The following is an 18,792-nucleotide window of genomic DNA, read 5'->3' as shown; positions in this document are numbered from 1 at the left end:
CCTATGTCAACAGGCGACACACCTTGTCCCACATTTTATCAAGTTATTCAAAGTGTCATATACTAGAAACTAGGGATGTAAGAGTTTAACCAGTTAACTGGTTAATTGATAGAGTTGCCACTTATCAGTTATCCCACTAGTTCAGGTTTTCATAAGACCAGGAGCCGCAGCAGCCATAATACCCCCATGGGCCCAGGGCACCGGCAGCCTGCGGCCTTGGCAGCACTCTGGCAGTCCTGTCAAACCCACAGGCTGGGAGTGATAGCTCTAGCAACCTCATGGGGCCGAGAGCTGCAGGAGTCATGGAAGCCCTGCAAGGTTGGGAGCGATAGCAGCCCTTTGGGGCTGTGCGCGCCAGTGGCCCCAGCAATCCCGGCAGCCCCAGGTGGTTAACCACGTAACTGACAGAAATTGTATCAGTTACACAGTTTGTATTTTTTAGATCCTTACTTCACGAGGCATAAGGGAGCGGTCGACAAAGGCTTCCTTTGTCGACCGATCCACGTCTAGACTGCCGCGCTGTGCCGCATCAGCTGATTGTCGGCACAGCGCGGTGGCCATTTTTATTTTAATGAAGCGGGGATTATTTAAATCCCCACTTCATTGACTATGTCGGGTAAACAAGTTTACATTGCTCCGTCGATGGAGCCATGTAGTCTAGACATACCCTATAGTTTAAAACTTAAGATTCTCAAGACTGAGAATCATGATCCTTGCTGAAATCCATACAAACAGGGAAATTCTTAGTTAAATGACTGAATCTCTAATACATGGCTAATACTTCTATTACACACAATGGACCCACATCTGTAATATTATGCAGTTGTACAGAGCTGTGCCTAGATATTAGAAATGATCCCTCAACTTTTCATATCCATGAAGACATAGGTCAGGTCAGACACTTACTGTTTTTTTATTATCTTTTTTAATCTCCAAATTAATATTCATTTTGAAATATGTAATTTCCAAGATGATAATTTATTTGATATTATAATACTGGGTGACAAGAGGGAATTACCCAAAGTCTTTATTCATCTTTGCAGGGCATTTTGTGCTTGACACTCCTCCATTTGCATCACACATGCATGCACATTGGTCACTTGTCCCAGGCATAACATTAGTTAATCTAAGAACAAGAGCCTTCATAATGAAAAGCTCTATCAACATAATAGCTTTTATCATTATTACAGTAGCATAAAAAATGAACTGTGCGCTGTAATAAGGAGGATATTGGCATAATTCATGTTCAAAAGACTTATTTGTAGGCATTAAGTTACAAGTTGTTCTTTAATGTATGATTTGTGGTTTGGCAGAAGAGATTTCTTTTTCCTTACAATATATTAAAGAAAACATTTCCTGCGGGACAACATAGTGATGTCATGGGTCACTCCGCATCCTGCAGCCCCTCCCTCTGCCCTCCCCTCTGTGCTCGGGAGAGCCATGAGCCATGCAGCCTATGCCCTTTCCCCTCTTCCATTCTTGGAGGCTGAGGAGGGAAAGGGCCCAACCGCTCGGTAGCCAGAGAGGGAGAGAAGATCGTGGGGAGGGGAGGAAAATGGGTCTGGGCTGGCAGGGTGGGGGGTAGGAGGCAGAATGGGAGCCTGGGCTGGTGCGACAGAGAGTAGGGAAAGAGAGAAGGGGGGCCCAGGGTGGTGGGGGGGGAGAGGAGGGGAGAAGAGAGCCCTGTGTTGACAGGGGGGAGGGGGGGAAGAGAGGAAAGGAGGAGGAAGAAGGGGGGCCCGGGCTCATGTGAGTGGGGAGAAGGGGTCCAAATTGCCGGGTGGGGAGAGAGGAGAGAGAGAAGGGGGGAAACTGGGCTGATGCAGCAAGGGGTGGGGAACAGAGAGTAGGGGGGCCCAGGTTGGCAGGGTGGGGACGAGCAGGGAGAAAGGGGTCCCGGGTTGGTGCAGCGGGGGTCAGGGAGAAGGGAGGCCCAGGCTGATGTGGAGCGGGAGAGAGGGGGCCCGGGCTGGCTCTTCCCAGTGGCTGGGGGATGGGGGGGAGGAGCCAAGGTTGCCTACCCTCCATGAAAGGGGGGTTGGCAAGAGTAGTGAGCAAGTGACATAGCCCGCTACTTAAAAAAAAAAAAAAAAGACCATTCTTCATGTAGTGTATATGGCAGAAGAAAGGACAATGACCACTTGGGAAAAAGAAGAATGGTTTTACTATTGTAAACACAAGCCTAATAGAGAGGCAAGTTTAGTGAATGTGATTTAAGGAACTGAGCTAGAAAACTACAAAGCTTCATATTTTTCATTTTATTGCAATTTGATAATTTTAGCTCTACGGTAGCAGCCATTGGATCAAGCATGCGCAAACAGTGTCTCTGTTTCTGATGTGAGAGGAATCTGAGAACTGAAGAGGTATTGGTGAAACAAATTTAATTTAAATTAGCTCTATGTGCAGGCACATCCTTCCTAACCAGGAGTCACACCTACAGCTTTGCAAGCACTGTTGCTTAACACTTCCTATAAAAGCTTTTTAGTCCTCAGTTTCACTGATTCTCTGTCAGTATCACTCAGTTTTCTTCTAGCAGACATCAAGCTTTGGAAAGCTGATATAATCTCACCCTCCTGTCATTCTCAGCTTTGGATAAAGTGTTTTCTATGCAACCATTTTCTTCTGGAGTGAGACAGTCTTAATATTTCAGTCTTGAAAAAAACACAGCATTCAGGATCATCTCCTTTACCTATGTGAACAATCATATTCTCCGAGGTCTCCACTCATTAAAATAATAAATGTAAATTTACTAAATATACTTTAAACGGAATTGAGGAAGCAGGATAGAAAAAGAGCTACACAAAGTCTGTCATCACATTTATCCTTAGTTATTACTGAGATGTGAAGGACAACACTGGGAAAACTCACCTAACTGTTCCTTGGTACGCAGAGTGTTGAAGCAAGGCTCTGATATAATTTGACAGAAGAGCTCCAAAAACATATTCTCAGAGGTACTCTGCATATCTGTTTGGTAATATATTTCTATGCCACAATTGTTATGAACTTCATTCCTCTGTTGATAGACAAACCAGCCTCCTGAAAGATGAAGTGACAGTAATTGGGCGCACTCATTATATACACCATTCCAATAGAATCTAAGTAGAAAAAGCAGAAAGTCTAACTGCAGACTGAATCTGATTACAAAAGAAGGACAGACTAAAAGCAGATCTTCTATTAATAATCAGGCAACCTTTTCACCAACCTATGGGAGAAAAGATTTTTATAAACTGTTAACAAGATTAACAAATCCTAGCTGGGAAGTATTGGCAAGTCAAACGGTAAGTCAATTCCAAAAGTTTTGTCCGGTCAAATGGATAAGCGAATTGCAAAACCCAAAGGTCCTCACAGAGAACACCATGCCAGATACCTCCTCTCATAATGATCTTAAATGCGTCTTCTAATTTCCCACTGATTAGAATTGGTACTATTGCATCCATCTTATCCCTACACCCACAGGTAGTCCCTATGGATGAGTGTTGAGGTACATTTGTGTGGTTGGAGGGGAAGCTTGCATTACCCTCTCCCATGCTTTTGTTTGTAAACAGAGGACTTCAATTTCTACAACAGTCAATCCAACAGCTTTATGAACATTACAATTAATTCAACAAGTATTACTAATAGCTTCTTTAGTACATGGCATTTACTAAAGGTTAATGATCATCTGGAAATTATGGTCTTTGGCTGTACATTAGCTATCTATTCATACATATTCCCAGGAATTGTCCTGCATCTATGTAGTAATTAGTGATTAAATCTTGGCTACTTTGGCAGTGAAAAAACTTTGGGTACAGGCAGTCCCCGGGTTACGTACAAGATAGGGACTGTAGGTTTGTTCTTAAGTTGAATTTGTATGTAAGTCGGAACTGGTACATATTGTAGGGGAAACTCTAGCCAAACATTTTTTTTAGTTTTGGATAGCATAGGGAAAGGTTAACTCCCCTCTAATGTTTGTTTTGCTGTCTGTTCCCCTGTTCAGAAGATTTCACATCTATTTCTGTCCCTGTGACAAACTCAGGACTAAAGGAGTAACTCATCAAATACTAAACAGCTCTGCACCATGCTTTGAGCTAATAGCTTTATTTCCACACACCACCCAGGGTTCTAGGAGGAGGGTCCTTTTTTTGCTAACACAATGAGGCCAGCACTTTGTTTGTTTTGGTGGAGTCTTTGTTTGCCCAGGGAGCCCAGCATGTATAGGGGGAGGAGGGGCGGAGAGGCTGCTTTTGTCTGCTGTTCAGCAGCCTGTTGCTCAGGGGAGGGGGCAGCCTGTTGCTGGCAGGGGGGAGAGGGGGGAGGCGTGCAGGATGCGAGGCCGCAGGGGGGGGGCAGCGGGCGTGGGGAGGCACTTTTCCTCTGCCCGGCAGCTCTGCGGGATCCCTGTCCCTGTGGCCAGCTGCTGCAGGCAGAGGCCAGTTGGAGCCGGCCGAAGAGGAGGAGGAGGTGGATTCTAGGACCCAGGTGAGCGAGCCCCGGGGACGCTGCTGCGCTCCGGGAGCCCGGCATGTATAGAGGGGAGGAGGGGCAGAGAGGCTGCTTTTGTCTGTTCGGCAGCCTGTTGCTCAGGGGAGGGGGCAGCCTGTTGCTGGCAGGGGGGTGGGAGGGGCAGCGGGCGTGGGGAGGCACTTTTCCTCTGCCCGGCAGCTCCCCGAGGAGGAGGAGGATCCTAGGACCCAGGTGAGCGAGCCCCGGGAATGCTGCTGCGCATGTGCGGGAGTTGCCTCACCCCGTTCGTATCTAGGGATCCGACGTAAGTCGGATCCACGTAAGTCGGGGACTGCCTGTACTATAAATATATTCTGTAAAATCATCTTAGGTTAAAAAATAATCAGTTATTAAACATGGCAAGAAGTTATTTGCATAGAAATTACACTTTAATCAATGAAGAGCAATACATCCTTAACTGTAAACAATGAAAAGTTGCTCTCCAGGAGCTCTGGTCATTCAATATGCACATTAAAACCTCATACAGAATGAGGCAGGGCTCTGACTGCGTTGAATGAGGGAGGGCTCAGGTTGTATTGCACATGCACCTACACACTAAACATAAAAGTTGAGCTAACATATGCATGTATGTGCAAAGCCAGGAGAATGCTGGCACATAATTATAAATATTATAAACGCACTGCAGATGCGCAAAATATATTTTAAAAACCCTTTTAATTCTGCCCAATCCAAATGGATTTTCAGCAGATTACTAAAATGCATATCTTAGACCTGGGTACTCTGCCCCTGACAAATTTCAAAGTTCCATACCAAATAGGGATGTTAGCAGCTAGCCGGCTAACCACTTAACGGGTAAGTGACTGCTTGTCAGTTAACAGTCCCGATTAACTGCAACCTCTCCCCCACATGCTCTGCATTTTAAACTCAGACCAGAAGGCTGGCTCAGTCCCAGACTGCTGGACCAAGTTTTAAATGAAGAGCATGCAGGAAAGCTGCCTGCTGCTGTTACGGTATGCTGGAGCAGCCTCTGTCCATGGGGAGCTTGGGCACCCTGTGGACAGGAGCTGCTGCCACAGAGCAGCCTCTGTCTGTGGGGAGTTTGATGGGGGACAGGGGTTGCTGCCTATGTATCAGTGGCAGCAGTGTGGGGCAGCAGGCAGGAACCAGGCTGCATGGAGAACTGATTTTTAAACCGGTTCCCCTCACAGACTAGGTCCACCTCTTGCTCCACGCTGTTGCCTCTCATACAGAGGCAGCAGCGCAGGGTGGCATGGGGCTCCCCAGAAGTGGTGCTGGGAGCCAGGAGCACACTGACTGCCAGCCCCACCCCGGAGAGGAGCATTTTAGTAACTGTAACCACTAAAATTTGTTGTGACTACATAATTACTAAAACAGACAACATCTAACATCCCTACATCAAAGCCCTAAGACAGTAGAGATACACCACCTAATAAATACATTCTTAAATACATATACAAATATAAAATAAAACTGCATAGCAGTATCAGTCCCCATGTGAACAACAGCACTGGAATGTCCCCACTGTACTAAGAGGAGGTTCCTGGTACTGGACTCCTCCATACTGATCCTGATATCAATTCTATCCGTACTTCCTTACTCTTGGGATCAAGCAATGATCTTTCAGGTGGTGCTTGCCACGAGAGAGCAGGCACCGCATGTGGGATCATTGTTAGGGATTACTTCCCTACACAAAGGACAAGTGTTAGGCGAGAGCATCAATGGGGGAAAAACTGATTAACTACTAACTAACACTAAATACTAACTACAGGCAGTCCCCGACTTACGCGGATCCGACTTACGTCGGATACGCACTTACGAACGGGGCTCTCTCACCCCGGAGGTCGAGGTAGCGGATTGCTACCTGCGAGCTCCGGGGCGAGAAAGCCCCGTTCGTAAGCTGCTCTGGTGCCCCTGGTCTGCTGGAGACCGTCTCCAGCAGACCAGGGGCACCGGGCGGGTTCCCGCGCTTCTGAGGCCAGAGCAAAGCCTCAGAAGCGCGGGGAACTGCCGCTCCAGTCCAGGTGCCTGTGGTCTGCTGGGGACGGTCCCCAGCAGACCACAGGCACCGGGACTGAAGCGGCAGCCCCGCGCCTCTGAGACTTTGCCAGAGCAAAGCCTCAGAGGCGCGGCACTCCGCTGCCGCTGCGGCTCTGCTCCCGGTGTCCCTGGTCTGCTGGGGGGGAGGGGGGGGCGGCTAGTGTGCCCCCCCCCCAGCAGACCAGTCTTTTGTTTGGACCCTGGAGCAGAGCAGCTGGGGCTCTGCCGATTGGTCCTGCAGCGCCGCTCTGGGCACTACTGGACCAACCCGGCAGCACCCCAGCTGCTCTGCCCCAGGTCCTGATTCAGCCGCTGCTGGTCAGTTTCAGCAGTGGCTGAATCAGGACACCTGGGGCAGAGCAGCTGGGGTGCTGCTGGGTTGGTCCAGTAGCGCCGAGGAGCGGTGCTACTGGAGCAACCCAGCAGCACCCCAGCTGCTCTGCCCCAGGCGTCCCCAAGTCAGCCGCTGCTGAAACTGACCAGCGCTGACTACAGGAAGCCCGAGGCAGAGTTGCTCTGCCCCAGGCTTCCTGGAATCAGCGCTGATCAGTTTCAGCAGCAGCTGACTTGGGGAAACTTGGGGTTCTTAAGTTGAATCTGTATGTAAGTCAGAACTGGCGGTCAGTTTCAGCAGCGGCTGAATCTGGACGCCAGTTCCGACTTACATACAGATTCAACTTAAGAACAAATCTACAGTCCCTATCTTGTACGTAACCCGGGGACTGCCTGTATAGTCAATAGAAACCCAGCTAAATCTGATTGCAAGGTTGTAAGGTTACACCACACAAAGCTCTAACTCAGGGGTTCCCAACCTTTTTCAGTCCCTGTGCCGTCTTGGCTTTAAGTAAACCTTCCTGTACTCCCTATTCAATAGGAAAGGAAATAAATTCTAGACTCTAGAATCCACAACTTTTTTCCACTAACACTACTACTTCTGGAATATTTCAATTAGGATAAGCTAGTTATTTACCAAATATTCCCCGTACCTCCTTGACAAGCTTCTCATACCCCCTGGGGGTACACATACCCCAGGTTGGGAACCCCTGCTCTAACTCCAGCCAAACAAGGTAAGAAGGAACTGCAGGGTGTCAGGGTAGTGCCACCTCAGATAGCCAGGAGGGGGGCCACAGACATATATACCTCCATAGGTATGGTAAGGCCAAATCTCTGGCTTCCGTGTGTAATGCTGACAAACAAAAGCAAACCTGGGACTTCTGAAGTCTAGTGCATGAGCCTCTACCTCTTGAACTAAAAGGCAGCTAGCTCTCAGCTAAGGCTGTCGAGGAGTGGGAAACTTATGGATCAGGACGGGATGCAGCCCCGACTTGCCTGGATCCAGCCCCAACTTGCCTGGATCCAGCCCGAGGCTCAGGCTCCCCAACCCCAACATTGGGGAGCCTGTGCTGGCACTCCAGCCCCTGCACTGTTCTCCCGTGGAACTGGAGCACACAAAATCTATTAGCTTGGGCTTCCCTAGGCTCGGGTATGCAAGGGGAATATGGGAATTGTCTTTCTTAGTCGGGGGCCACATTCATGAGGTTTTTTTATTCTTGCTTGTGCGCGGGCCCCTGACTGATTTTTCTGTGGGTCATCAGCCCCCAACCCTAAAATGGTTCCCCACCCCTGCTTCAGAGAAAACTCATTCTTTCTCTCTCTCTGTAAGTAGTCTAAGTGCCACTACTGGGACAGTGAACAGAGGTGTATGGGTTACATGTGAGCTAAGCATGCATACCCTAAGTGGAATATACCTCTGCATCTACTGGAAGAACAATTTTTTTTATTTTTAAATATTATTTTACTTCAAACTGCTGCGTAAACCACATGTCTGATTCATCCTTCACACCAACACTAATATATTAAAGAGCTAAATACTAAAGGTTGGACCTCTCTGATCTGGCATCCTCAAGACCTGACTAGTCCCAGATGAGGGATTTTGCCAGACCAGCTTGGCCTTCCTGGCCCCCTCCCCAAGCCCAGCTAAACCATGTGCTGGCTCCTGCACCCTACCCTGCCCTCTGCAGCCCAGCTGAACTGCGCACTGGGCTTTCCTGTTCCCTCTCATTCCCCTAAGCTTCCAGCCACCCACAGCAGTCCAGCTCAGCCGTGTGCTGGCCTTTCCGTCTCCACTTTTCATATTAAATTATATTTCCCATTTAATTCTGCAAGACTTACAGTGCAAAAACATTTGAAGTTGAAATTGTTTCTAGACAAATAACATGCAATATATTAACATTTACTTCAAAAGTCATTAGAGGACACCAGGAAAGAAGCTTCATATTGCACGCTTTATAACATATATAAAATGATTTAACTTACTGTCAGGGAGCTGAACTTCTCTGTATCTTACTAGCTGACTGGGAAGGAGTGGCTTTGTATGAGAATGCTCAACGAGAATGTCCTCAACCATTTGTATAATTCCTAATGCTGCCTGGAAGAGAAGACATTATTACAGGTTTTTTTAATTTATTCCTTAACAATCCTAAATCTGGCAGCACGCCGAACGATAGCAGTCATTGATGGTGAGATGCCAAATCAGGAATGGAAGGATGGAATGCTTAATTAAGACAAACAGTGTAAAAAAGTGAAAAATAATGTGGAAATAAGTGAAATTATTGTCCCTCTACTGGATTATTAATTTTTGTAGTAATCAAGTGCTACTGGCTAGGATTCATCTTTATACATTTAGCTAAACATTTAAACAAGTGCCCTCATTCCTGCACACCCCACACACAACAACCCCTCACTCTAAGCCTCCTCACCTCCCAACTAGGGATGTAATAGTGTAGTTGATTAACCAATAAGCAAAAGTTTATAGGTTAATGCTATAGACTACACATGTTTTCCCCTCCCTCCACCAGTACATTTTTTAGCAGGCTGTCCAGCAGCCCGGCTTAGTGCTGGCTCATGCCAGGTCCAGGACTTACCTTTGCTGCAGCTCTGCAATTCAAGTGTTTTAGGAGCCTGGTGTGCAAGCAGCCCAGCTCAGTTCTGGCTTGCGCTAGGTCTGGGAGTTCAGACCCGCCCTCCATTCTCCCTCCCGGACAGGGGCTGCTGCTTCTGTATCAGAGGCAGTAGCATGGGCTGATAGGTGACAGGGGCCTGCAGAAGGTATTCTGGGGTGGAGTGTTGCTGCCTCCAGCGCCTGCTCTCCCCATGCTCCGGGGCAGAAGAGGCAGGACTTGGCCAGGCCATGCGGTATGTCCTCCTCCGGAGCTGAGGAAGCTGGGGCCATGTTGCATGCCCCCTGACTTCCTCTGGGGCTGGGGAGGCTGGGGCCATGCCACCCATTCTCTGACCTCCTCCAGGACTGGGGAAGCTGAGGTGAGTGCGTGCCTGCCTGCTCCCTTCCTCTCCCCATGGTTAGGAGGGGGAGCACGCGCACTGCGCACTGCTCCGCCTCTCTATGGAGGTGGGGAAAGGGTGGGGCCTCAGAAGGGGCAGGGCTGGAGGTGGGGCATGGGGCTTACCTCCCCCAGCCATGCCTTCCCCAACCGTCCATGGCGACAGGCAGCTGGTCTGTAAGGGGAGCAGGTTTTTAAACTACCTGCCCTCGCAAACCAGCTCCAATCAGGCACCCTGTGCACTGCTGCATCTAATACAGAGGCAGTAGCGCAGAGTGGCAGAGGGCTTCTTGGGAGTGGGGCCAGAGTGCACTGGCTGGTGGCCCTGCCTGCTGGGACTATAGAATAGTTAAGTAACCAATAAGAATTCATGAGTTTAATCAACTATTCAGTTAACCAATATTTAACCCTACTTCCAACCACCTGCCCTAATCATTTAAATAAAGCATGTACTTTTTCCTTTTAATTTAAAAATGAAACCCAAACATTACTACAGTTAAGGACCTGAGCAAAACTGGGTACATCTTCTAGTTTACTAAATAGAGATGAGATGATTCACATACTTAACACCTTGCTGACTTGGTGCCTTTGTTCCCATAGACACCATACATATGATTAAGCTTAAAAAAAAAAAAAAAAAAACAACCACCCTTACATCTACATGACAGTGTAACAAACTGCCTCTGCCATTTTTATTTGCAAAAGATAAACTTCATTTGTTCTTTCGGAAATGTCATCCATTTTTTTAAATGCACTACAATATACTAGATCAATATATGTCATTTAATATAGCAGGAGATGATAAAGTAACATAGTTCTAAACTATGACCAAAATTGAATCTAAAGACAGAGGGTAAAATTTATAAAAGTGCCTGATTGACTTCATGAGACCTAGATTCCCAAGTGCCCAAGTCAGTTTTGAAAAAGAATCTTTGAATCTTAAGTTACTTGGCCACTTTTGAAAACTGTATCTAGAATCTCTAATATGTGACTATACCCACAGATGTAGACTACAATGCTGTGCTTTAGTTATTAAATGTGGATGTTAATATTTTAACTGAATATTAGTTCTTAAAACAACTATTTTAAAATGATAAATTCAGATTTTCCTTTAATGTCTTAAATATAATTAGCTTTTTATAAATACCCAATATGGTGTTTATTGCTAAGCAGTTCTAAAGTTTTGGACATTTTCAGTAAATCTACTGTTTCAACTACGGATGTTAAACTCTGATTAATCAAATAGTCGATGGGATTTTCATCGACTATTCAATTAGTCGATAAGGATCTTGTGCATTTCAAAGATTAAAATGATGCATGGAGCCCGGGGCCAGCAGGGAGTCCCCCCTGTTGATCCTGGGTTCCATGCGGGCACTTCTGCTTTGAAATGTACAAGAGTCCCAGCAGGGACTCTTGTACATTTCAAAGTTGGAATGCCACCGCTGTGCCCCTGCCCCCTCCCATGGAGCTGGAGGGAGCCAGCTTTTAAGATGGCTCTCCCTAGCACCCCTTCCTCTCCCCCCCGCTTACTGCCTCTTTCTGATAGCGGCAGCAAGGGGAAGAAGCAACTAGTCGCTTACATCCCTAGTTTCAATCTAAACAGCATCAAATACACACACACACACACACACACACACACACACACACACACACACACACACACACACACACACACACACCAACCATCTCATGCAGATAACTTATAAAAGATCTGTACATTTATGAAGAAAAAGCAAAGGGAAAAAGAGATGAGGTCAAGTGAAACACAGGAAATCTCAAGGCAAAACCAAAATAATATGTATTCTACTCTAGAAAACAATTACCACGGAATATTTATAACATGTTGGTATCACTGTGAGCACAATTAGCCTACTATTAGCAGAAATCAACACCCTATTGAGGCAAAATACAAATGTCAGAATAGAAATCTAAGCATAAAAGTAGACTGAAAGGAGCCCAGAAGAAGCTGATCATTTCTGATCACCATGATCTGATCACCGTAGATAGATGCATCATATGTACATGCAATGATATATATTTTTGTCCCTCCTAAACTGTATATAGAAAACATTTTTCTTGTGATTGGGTCCCATATCATGTCACCACAATATGTGCTCGATGATGATTAATTCTGTGGTGATTTACAGGGGAATTTAAATAATCTTGTTTATATAGATAGAGTAGGGGGAAGATAAGATTATTCTTTCGTTTACATTTCCACAAAAAAAGGTAAAAAATTAAAAAGCAACTTTTCTGGCACTCTTATTTAAAGCTGAAACTTTATATATCTTATCCTGGTTCTTTTTTTCTTTCACTCACTGCTGCTAGCTACTTCCCTCTCCATACACTTTAGTGATGACCTAAAGAGTTTTAGTGCTAGTGTACTTTCACTAGACTAATATAACAGCATTTCTGACATGATGTTATTGGGAATGCAGCTATAGCAGCCTCCTGGGAATAGATACAGACATTTTAATATTTTAACGCTCTCAGAAAATTATTGTGACATGCAGTGTTTGAAAATGCACTCAGATCCTTGGATAAATGTGTTATAGAATTACAGTTTTAATACACAATAAATAATTTGTGCCTCTTACTAGCTGTGCCCTTTTGTTCTCACAAGGAAAAGTGACTGGAAGTCTGAGTTATGGATCCACATTCCCCTTTAGCCCTGTACTAAATGCTTCATTTTGAAGGATTCTGAATGTTTTAAACTTTTATTAGTCAACTGTTTCACATATCTGAAGCTTGTAAATGGTTACTTTTGCAATCTGAATTACATAGGCCAGGTCTACACTAGAGGATAAGTTTAAACTAAGATACGCAACTCTACCTATGTTAATTGTGCAGTCAGAGTCAACATACCTGGATTCGAACTTTGACACCCACCCCACAGTGGGAGGTTAACAGGAGAAATGCTTCCACTGACTCCCTTTACTCCTTGTGAGGAGCAGGAGTACTGGTATCAATGGGGGCACCCTCAACATTCAATTTAGCGAGTCCTTACTAGACCCACTAAATTGAAGATCAACCTCTGGAGCATTGTTCCGTGGATAAATATAGACAGCAATGCAATGCAGACTTTAAAATATTTAGATTATAAACTATTTTCTATTATAGCAAATCTCAAAGATCAACATTCAGTGTAGCATTGAGCCTGACAGAAGAAAAATCATCATGATAAACCTGTTGTAACACATCTAAAAATAAAAATAAAGCAAAGACTTTGGCAAAAATTGTTTTAAAATTTGGGAAGAGTTAATAAACCCTTAGGTTTTAGGGTTTATTTAATCATCCCAAATTTTAAAACTATTTTTTCCAAATAGGCATAGTCTTCACTTAATATTTAGCTTTTTTACAGCTAAATGCTCTTTTTAATACCAACTGTTTCTATTAAAGAAAATTTCAGACCTGTTTTGTTATATTGCCATGGAGAAGAGCCTCAATGTGTAACCGTGACAACAGCTGAGATATAAAGGCCTTGAGGCGAGGAAGAGTGACATCTAGAATAGATAAATAGACAGTTAAATCAATCATTTTTTTTTTTTACATTTCAAGGAATCAACCACATCATATCTGCTGGTGATTTTCTTGGAGAAGGGAAAATCATAATAATTATAAACAAGGGATTTTTCCTTAAACATTCATTGTGGAAAGTGTGTAAGTTTAAATATCAGCACTCATTGCAGAGTTTCTTTTGCTTAGAATTCACACAGCATCTGACCCAGATTCCATTAAGGAAAAAAGCCTGCTCTCTAATCATGCTGAACACACATTCACTCTCCAGAGAAAATAGTTACAATCATTCAGGTGGTGCTGAGAGATAAAGCTGTAGTTATTAACTACATAAAGAATATGTGGCTTATAATTCTCCTGCAAGGTACAGTGCATTATCTAAACTAAGATAATTTCAATTCAAATTTCATAGTTTGACAGTAATTTAGCACTAAATCATACATAAAAATAATTCTTAATTTACTAATGTACACACATTTTCATATTTTAAACTTTCCAATTAGTATTATTCTTTTTATGAAGCAAAATACAATTTACAAGTTAGAATCAAGAGAATCGGTAGACTAAGAGCAGAATGAAGGCCGCTTGATAAGAGCACTGGTTTTGGAGTCAGGAGACATGGGGGTCTATTCACTGGCTCTGCTACAGATTCCCTGTGTGACATAGGGAAAGTTCTTTATTTTTTTCTGTGCCTCATTTTCTTGTCATAAAATGGGGATAATAGCATTTCCCCATCTCAAAGAGGTGTTCTGAGGATGAATGCATTAACAACTGTGAGGTACTCAATCAGTTACTATTGCAATGGAGGGCATATATGTACCTAAGATAGGTAGATGTCTTTATCCTAAAAATATCATCAATATTTAATTTTTTCTCTCAACCCCATGCAATGTCCTCCCAAAAACACACATAATTTCCACTTTTTTCCTTTGCCAAATCAAATATTAGCGGCTTTCACTTCCTTAGTCATGTCTGATATTTAAATATATGTCTCCTAGAAAGGCAAAGGGTCTCTTATTGTTTGCATAATTACACTCTTAATTCTGATTTTAAAAAAAACAAAACCATTTGTTGGCAGTACACAGGGGTGGGGCTGTCTGGCAGTAGTAGCGAGGGTGATGGTAATAAAAATCAAACAAAAAAATCAGTGTTTCTCAAGCAGAACTATAATGTTGCAAGATGGACTTTAACCTCTTCAAAGAGCACATCTGTGTTAAATTGCCATATTAAGCACACTCCGTATTAAGCTTGAAATTGATTACATTAAGGGACAGATGATAGCCAATGCAAAAAAGAATCTGCAGTTCTCAAAAGGAGGAAAGGAATGTCCTTTATCAGGCTGACCCTGCTCTTGCTGAAATTAATGCTAATTTTGCCCCTTACTTCAGTAGGGCTCACTGAGAATCACCTTACTTTACACTATATAGACATTCAGAACAAAACATTTAGGGCCCAGTGATTCCCAAGTTAAAAATTAGCAGGAACTCACCATCTAGAGCTTCTTTTAATTCATCTTTGGTCCAAGCAACTTCAGTCATCAACAGTCGGAGGTAATACATAGCATGCTGGTGAGGTTGTTCAGCTCGAAAGTTGTTAAGTGATCTCATGTACTAACAAATTTAAAAAGGATATTCAGTTACCACCAAACTCAGCTTCTAAATACAACAGCAGTATCACCCCTGAACTAGCTGGCTTTGTATGCAACCAAAATCCCCACATTCCAGAAGCCAGTAGCCACATTATCGCTATTCTTGTGTCGTGTAATAATGGAAGTGAACTATTCTCATGATGTTATAGATTTGCTTACATAAGGACATGGCTAGGGACTAAACTGGAATAGCTAAACAAGTTTCAATTTTGACAAAAATTTATTCTCAGAGTGCAATTTTCCATTATTTCATAAAGACGGATAACGCCAAACTAATATTTCAAATCAGTTAACTCACTCTAGTCATGACCTATATATTCTGTGTCAACTTCTAAACTATACAGGTTGTACCTCCCTTAACTGGTCTAGCATGGACCATGGATGCTCCTGGACCACAGAGCACAGGAAGAGGGCGAGCTCGTGGCGGGGCAGGAGCGCCATAAAGGGCACAGGTGGTTCTCCTAAGAGCCCAGAATGTGTGGAGGAGGGATAGCTCAGTGGTTTGAGCATTAGCCTGCTAAACCCAGGGTTGTGAGTTCAATCCTTGAAGGGGCCATGTAGGGATCAGGGACAGTACTTGGTCCTGCTGTGAGGGCAGGAGACTGGACCCGATGACAGCATGGCAGGGAGTTCTGGCTCCAGCAGAGCTCCCTGACCCCACAGCTGGGGAGCTCTAGCCTGGTAATGGCCATGGACCTGTCCAGCAAACAGGATACTGAGCTAGATGGACCTTTAGTCTGACCGTTCTTATGTTCCTGGCTGTGGAGCTCCAGCGGCTGGGAAATACTGGCGTTGAGATGGGACCAGAGCTCTGCTGCCTCCACCCTGGCTGCAGAACGCTGGTCTCAGCTGCAGAGCCAGGCAACTACGGCACTCTGTCCTGGCTGCATAGTCTGGCTGTGGTGCTCTGGTCCCAGCAGCAGTGGGACCACGCAGAGCCCCGGAGGGCAGGGGGGCTGAAGTAGCAGCAGGGGCAGGCTGGAACCCTAGCCTAGGGGCAGCACGGCCACAAGGGGAGGGACCTTCCCTGGTCCAGCAAATCCCCTCGTTCAGGACCAGTGAGGTCCAACATGTAATTGCAAACTATAATTGTCCAGTGAGCTATTCTCACACTGTTAGAGGCTGGGCCAGCTAGCAGGTTTTCCCCTTGATGGGTATAGATGTAAGAAGAAGAGGAGCAAGGCTGTGACAGCCTTCCTTTTACTCAGTTTGCATCCAGGCAAAACAAACACAGACATCTGTTCAACCAGGAAGGGGAAGCTAACATTCTTTGCAATGTGGAATCTACTGGGTCTAAACAACTACTTATAAGCATACTCTCCCTTTCACAAGAGAAAGTTAGCTGTTTTTCAGAGGCCAGTGAGTAAGTGGGATATGCAACCCCTGTAAACTCAAACTAAGAGGGCTTTGTCTGAACTGACAGGAAAAAAGGAGAAGTGTCTCCTTCAGGAGTCCCCTTCCACTTGGGAATTGAGAAGATGTGGCCAGAGGGTGGAAGCATCACCTAAGATAGTAGGCAGATCAGTAGGACTTAAGTAACCCACTGGCCCTTGCAGAACTGGGAAAGTACATAAACCCTAGTTCCTCCAGCCTGAGCCCCACCACCTAACCCAGGATTAGTTTAGGACTGGATGTTTTTCCTCTCTGTTATGGGCACTGTACTAATTGCCTCATTTGTAAGTGGGAAGAACTCACACTGTGGCCAATCTGAACATGGGGGGGGGGGGGGCTGTTTTTCCTTCCCCAAAGCAGCTCAGGGACCTTGTAGGGCAAATCAGGATGTTACAACTTAGCAGGTGCCAGGTGTCCATTGCCCAGTGAAGCTACTTTATTGCACATGAAGTCCAGTTCTTGTAGAAGTGGAAGTGGATTTAGGGAAGGCATCCCCTTCAAGAAAAGGTGGAACAGGATTAGGGCTCCAAATGTCTACTGAAGCAAGGGGACAACCCACTTATTTCAACCCCTTAAACTTCATACAAGGGGAAGGTGGAGGTTAAAAGCAGTCAGCTGGAAACAGCTTTGAAGGGCAGATAGCACCACATCCCATGCATCTCTCAGTGTTTTGGGGAGAGAGGAAAGTTGGTGGAGAATGCATTCCCCTTTAACCTGCTTCAGAAGAAAGAAGCGGATACAGATGAGCTTGTGGGAGAAGAAAAAGCAACCTCTCTTCTTTAGATTGATGGTTTTTGTTTTTTCCATTATGTTGCAATATGCAAGGATACACATACAATATAAATTGTACTTGATAGCAAAATAATGAAAAATAAATTCCAAGATAAAACTCTGCTGAATTCTATAGACATAAATGAGAAAGCATCTCAGAAAATTCCAAAATACTATTCATTTTACTTATATATTGCATAGATGTATTTAGAAATGTCTTTGAGGCCTCCCTAGTTTTAAATTGATTTTTTGTCTATTTTATATTGCCATTTGTGTCCGTTTACTACAGTGATGAGATTCAACAAGCCACATATACATAAACTCTGATTTTAGACTAAGTCTTCCTTAAATTTGATGTTCACCTAGTTGAATATTAAAATTAAAAGTCTGTTATACCATAGAATGCTTTCTTCTTATGCAGACAATTCTAATATAAAAAATTACATTTCCAGATTGGACTAAAAGATGTAACAAAGAAGAGGTTATCAATTTCAAAAATAAAAAACAATTGTAAAATGCAGTGTATGAATATGGATAATTGAAATTTGTTTTCATTTCCAGAATTCTGAATATACCTCATGTACTCCTTATTCTACACCATAAAATGGTTATGATCCCCTGTGTTGAGGGGAGGTCACAACCATCCCCCCCCCCCCCCTCCCATCCATCCTGTTTCTTTATGGCTAGAACAGACAAATTCTAAGGCTTTTTTTTTTTCTTGTTGTAAATGGGATTGGAATATGGAAAAGTTTGAGAACCACTGTTCTACTTCTTTTATAAAATAAAAGGTATAATCAGAAATTAACACAAAAAGCTCACACATTTTGCCTGAATAAAGACCATAGGGCCAATAATTTTGAAACTGTATAACTGACATTTAAATACTTTGGATGAACTTGTAGCCAAACCACCAATAGCCAAATTCCCATCAACTTCAGTGGGCTAGGATTTCACCCTGTACTTCTGGGCAAATTTAGCTTTCAAATTCCATAAAAATGTTCACATTTCACTCATAGTCTATGTATTCTGCTTTAAGTTATCCCAATCACATTCAATTTCCACAGAGCTTACCGCTTCCTTGATAATTTCAAATCTTTTCTCATCAATCTCAAACGTGGCCATTTTCTCAATGATCTTCTTTAACAAGATATGCTGCTTGTCATTATATCCTTTTACAGAAAGCTATGGAAAGAGTGACTAAGTTGATGTAAACATGAAAAGTCAAAGAGCAATTTCTAAACAATGTTTAATGTTCTAAAACTCATCACAATTAGAAACACACATATTTGGCTGTTAATCTAAAATCACTTTTACTCACAAAGTGCTATAATATTGATGAAGACAATATTGCATGTCTTGGTGATTTTAGATGCAAAGAACAAATGTGGGTTGGACCTCTCTTGTCCAGCACCCTTGGGACCGGATTGTCCCAGATGAGGGAATTTGCTGGACAATGGGAGGTCCTCTGATATAGCTCCTCAGCCTGCTGCCAGCTCTGTCAGCCCAGCTGGGCTGTCTGCGGGCCACCCCCCAGCCCTGACTCCGCTGCTGGCTGAGCAGCTCCAGCCCCACTGCCAAATAGCACACTGCCTGATCGGGCTGCCACAGCCCCAACCCTGCTGC

At 44.2% G+C, this 18,792-nt stretch overlaps 1 protein-coding gene across 9 annotated transcripts in view; it reads right to left on the bottom strand.

Moving 5' to 3' along the window:
- The window catches only part of IDE (insulin degrading enzyme), a 139,896-nt gene that overhangs the window by 11,363 nt on the left and 109,741 nt on the right, over window positions 1-18,792 (bottom strand). For all 9 annotated transcript variants that reach the window (XM_075935171.1, XM_075935172.1, XM_075935177.1 and 6 more), the window contains 5 exons: window positions 18,241-18,351; window positions 14,848-14,968; window positions 13,254-13,345; window positions 8,818-8,929; window positions 2,869-3,036 (listed from right to left, as the gene is read on the bottom strand). In XM_075935171.1, the coding sequence (XP_075791286.1) occupies window positions 2,869-3,036; window positions 8,818-8,929; window positions 13,254-13,345; window positions 14,848-14,968; window positions 18,241-18,351 (604 nt within the window). The remainder of the gene's footprint in view (window positions 1-2,868; window positions 3,037-8,817; window positions 8,930-13,253; window positions 13,346-14,847; window positions 14,969-18,240; window positions 18,352-18,792) is intronic.

This window comes from Pelodiscus sinensis, chromosome 8, assembly GCF_049634645.1.
Source record: "Pelodiscus sinensis isolate JC-2024 chromosome 8, ASM4963464v1, whole genome shotgun sequence".
Lineage (NCBI taxonomy): Eukaryota > Metazoa > Chordata > Testudines > Trionychidae > Pelodiscus > Pelodiscus sinensis.
This window is presented reverse-complemented; position numbering and strand designations above follow the sequence as displayed.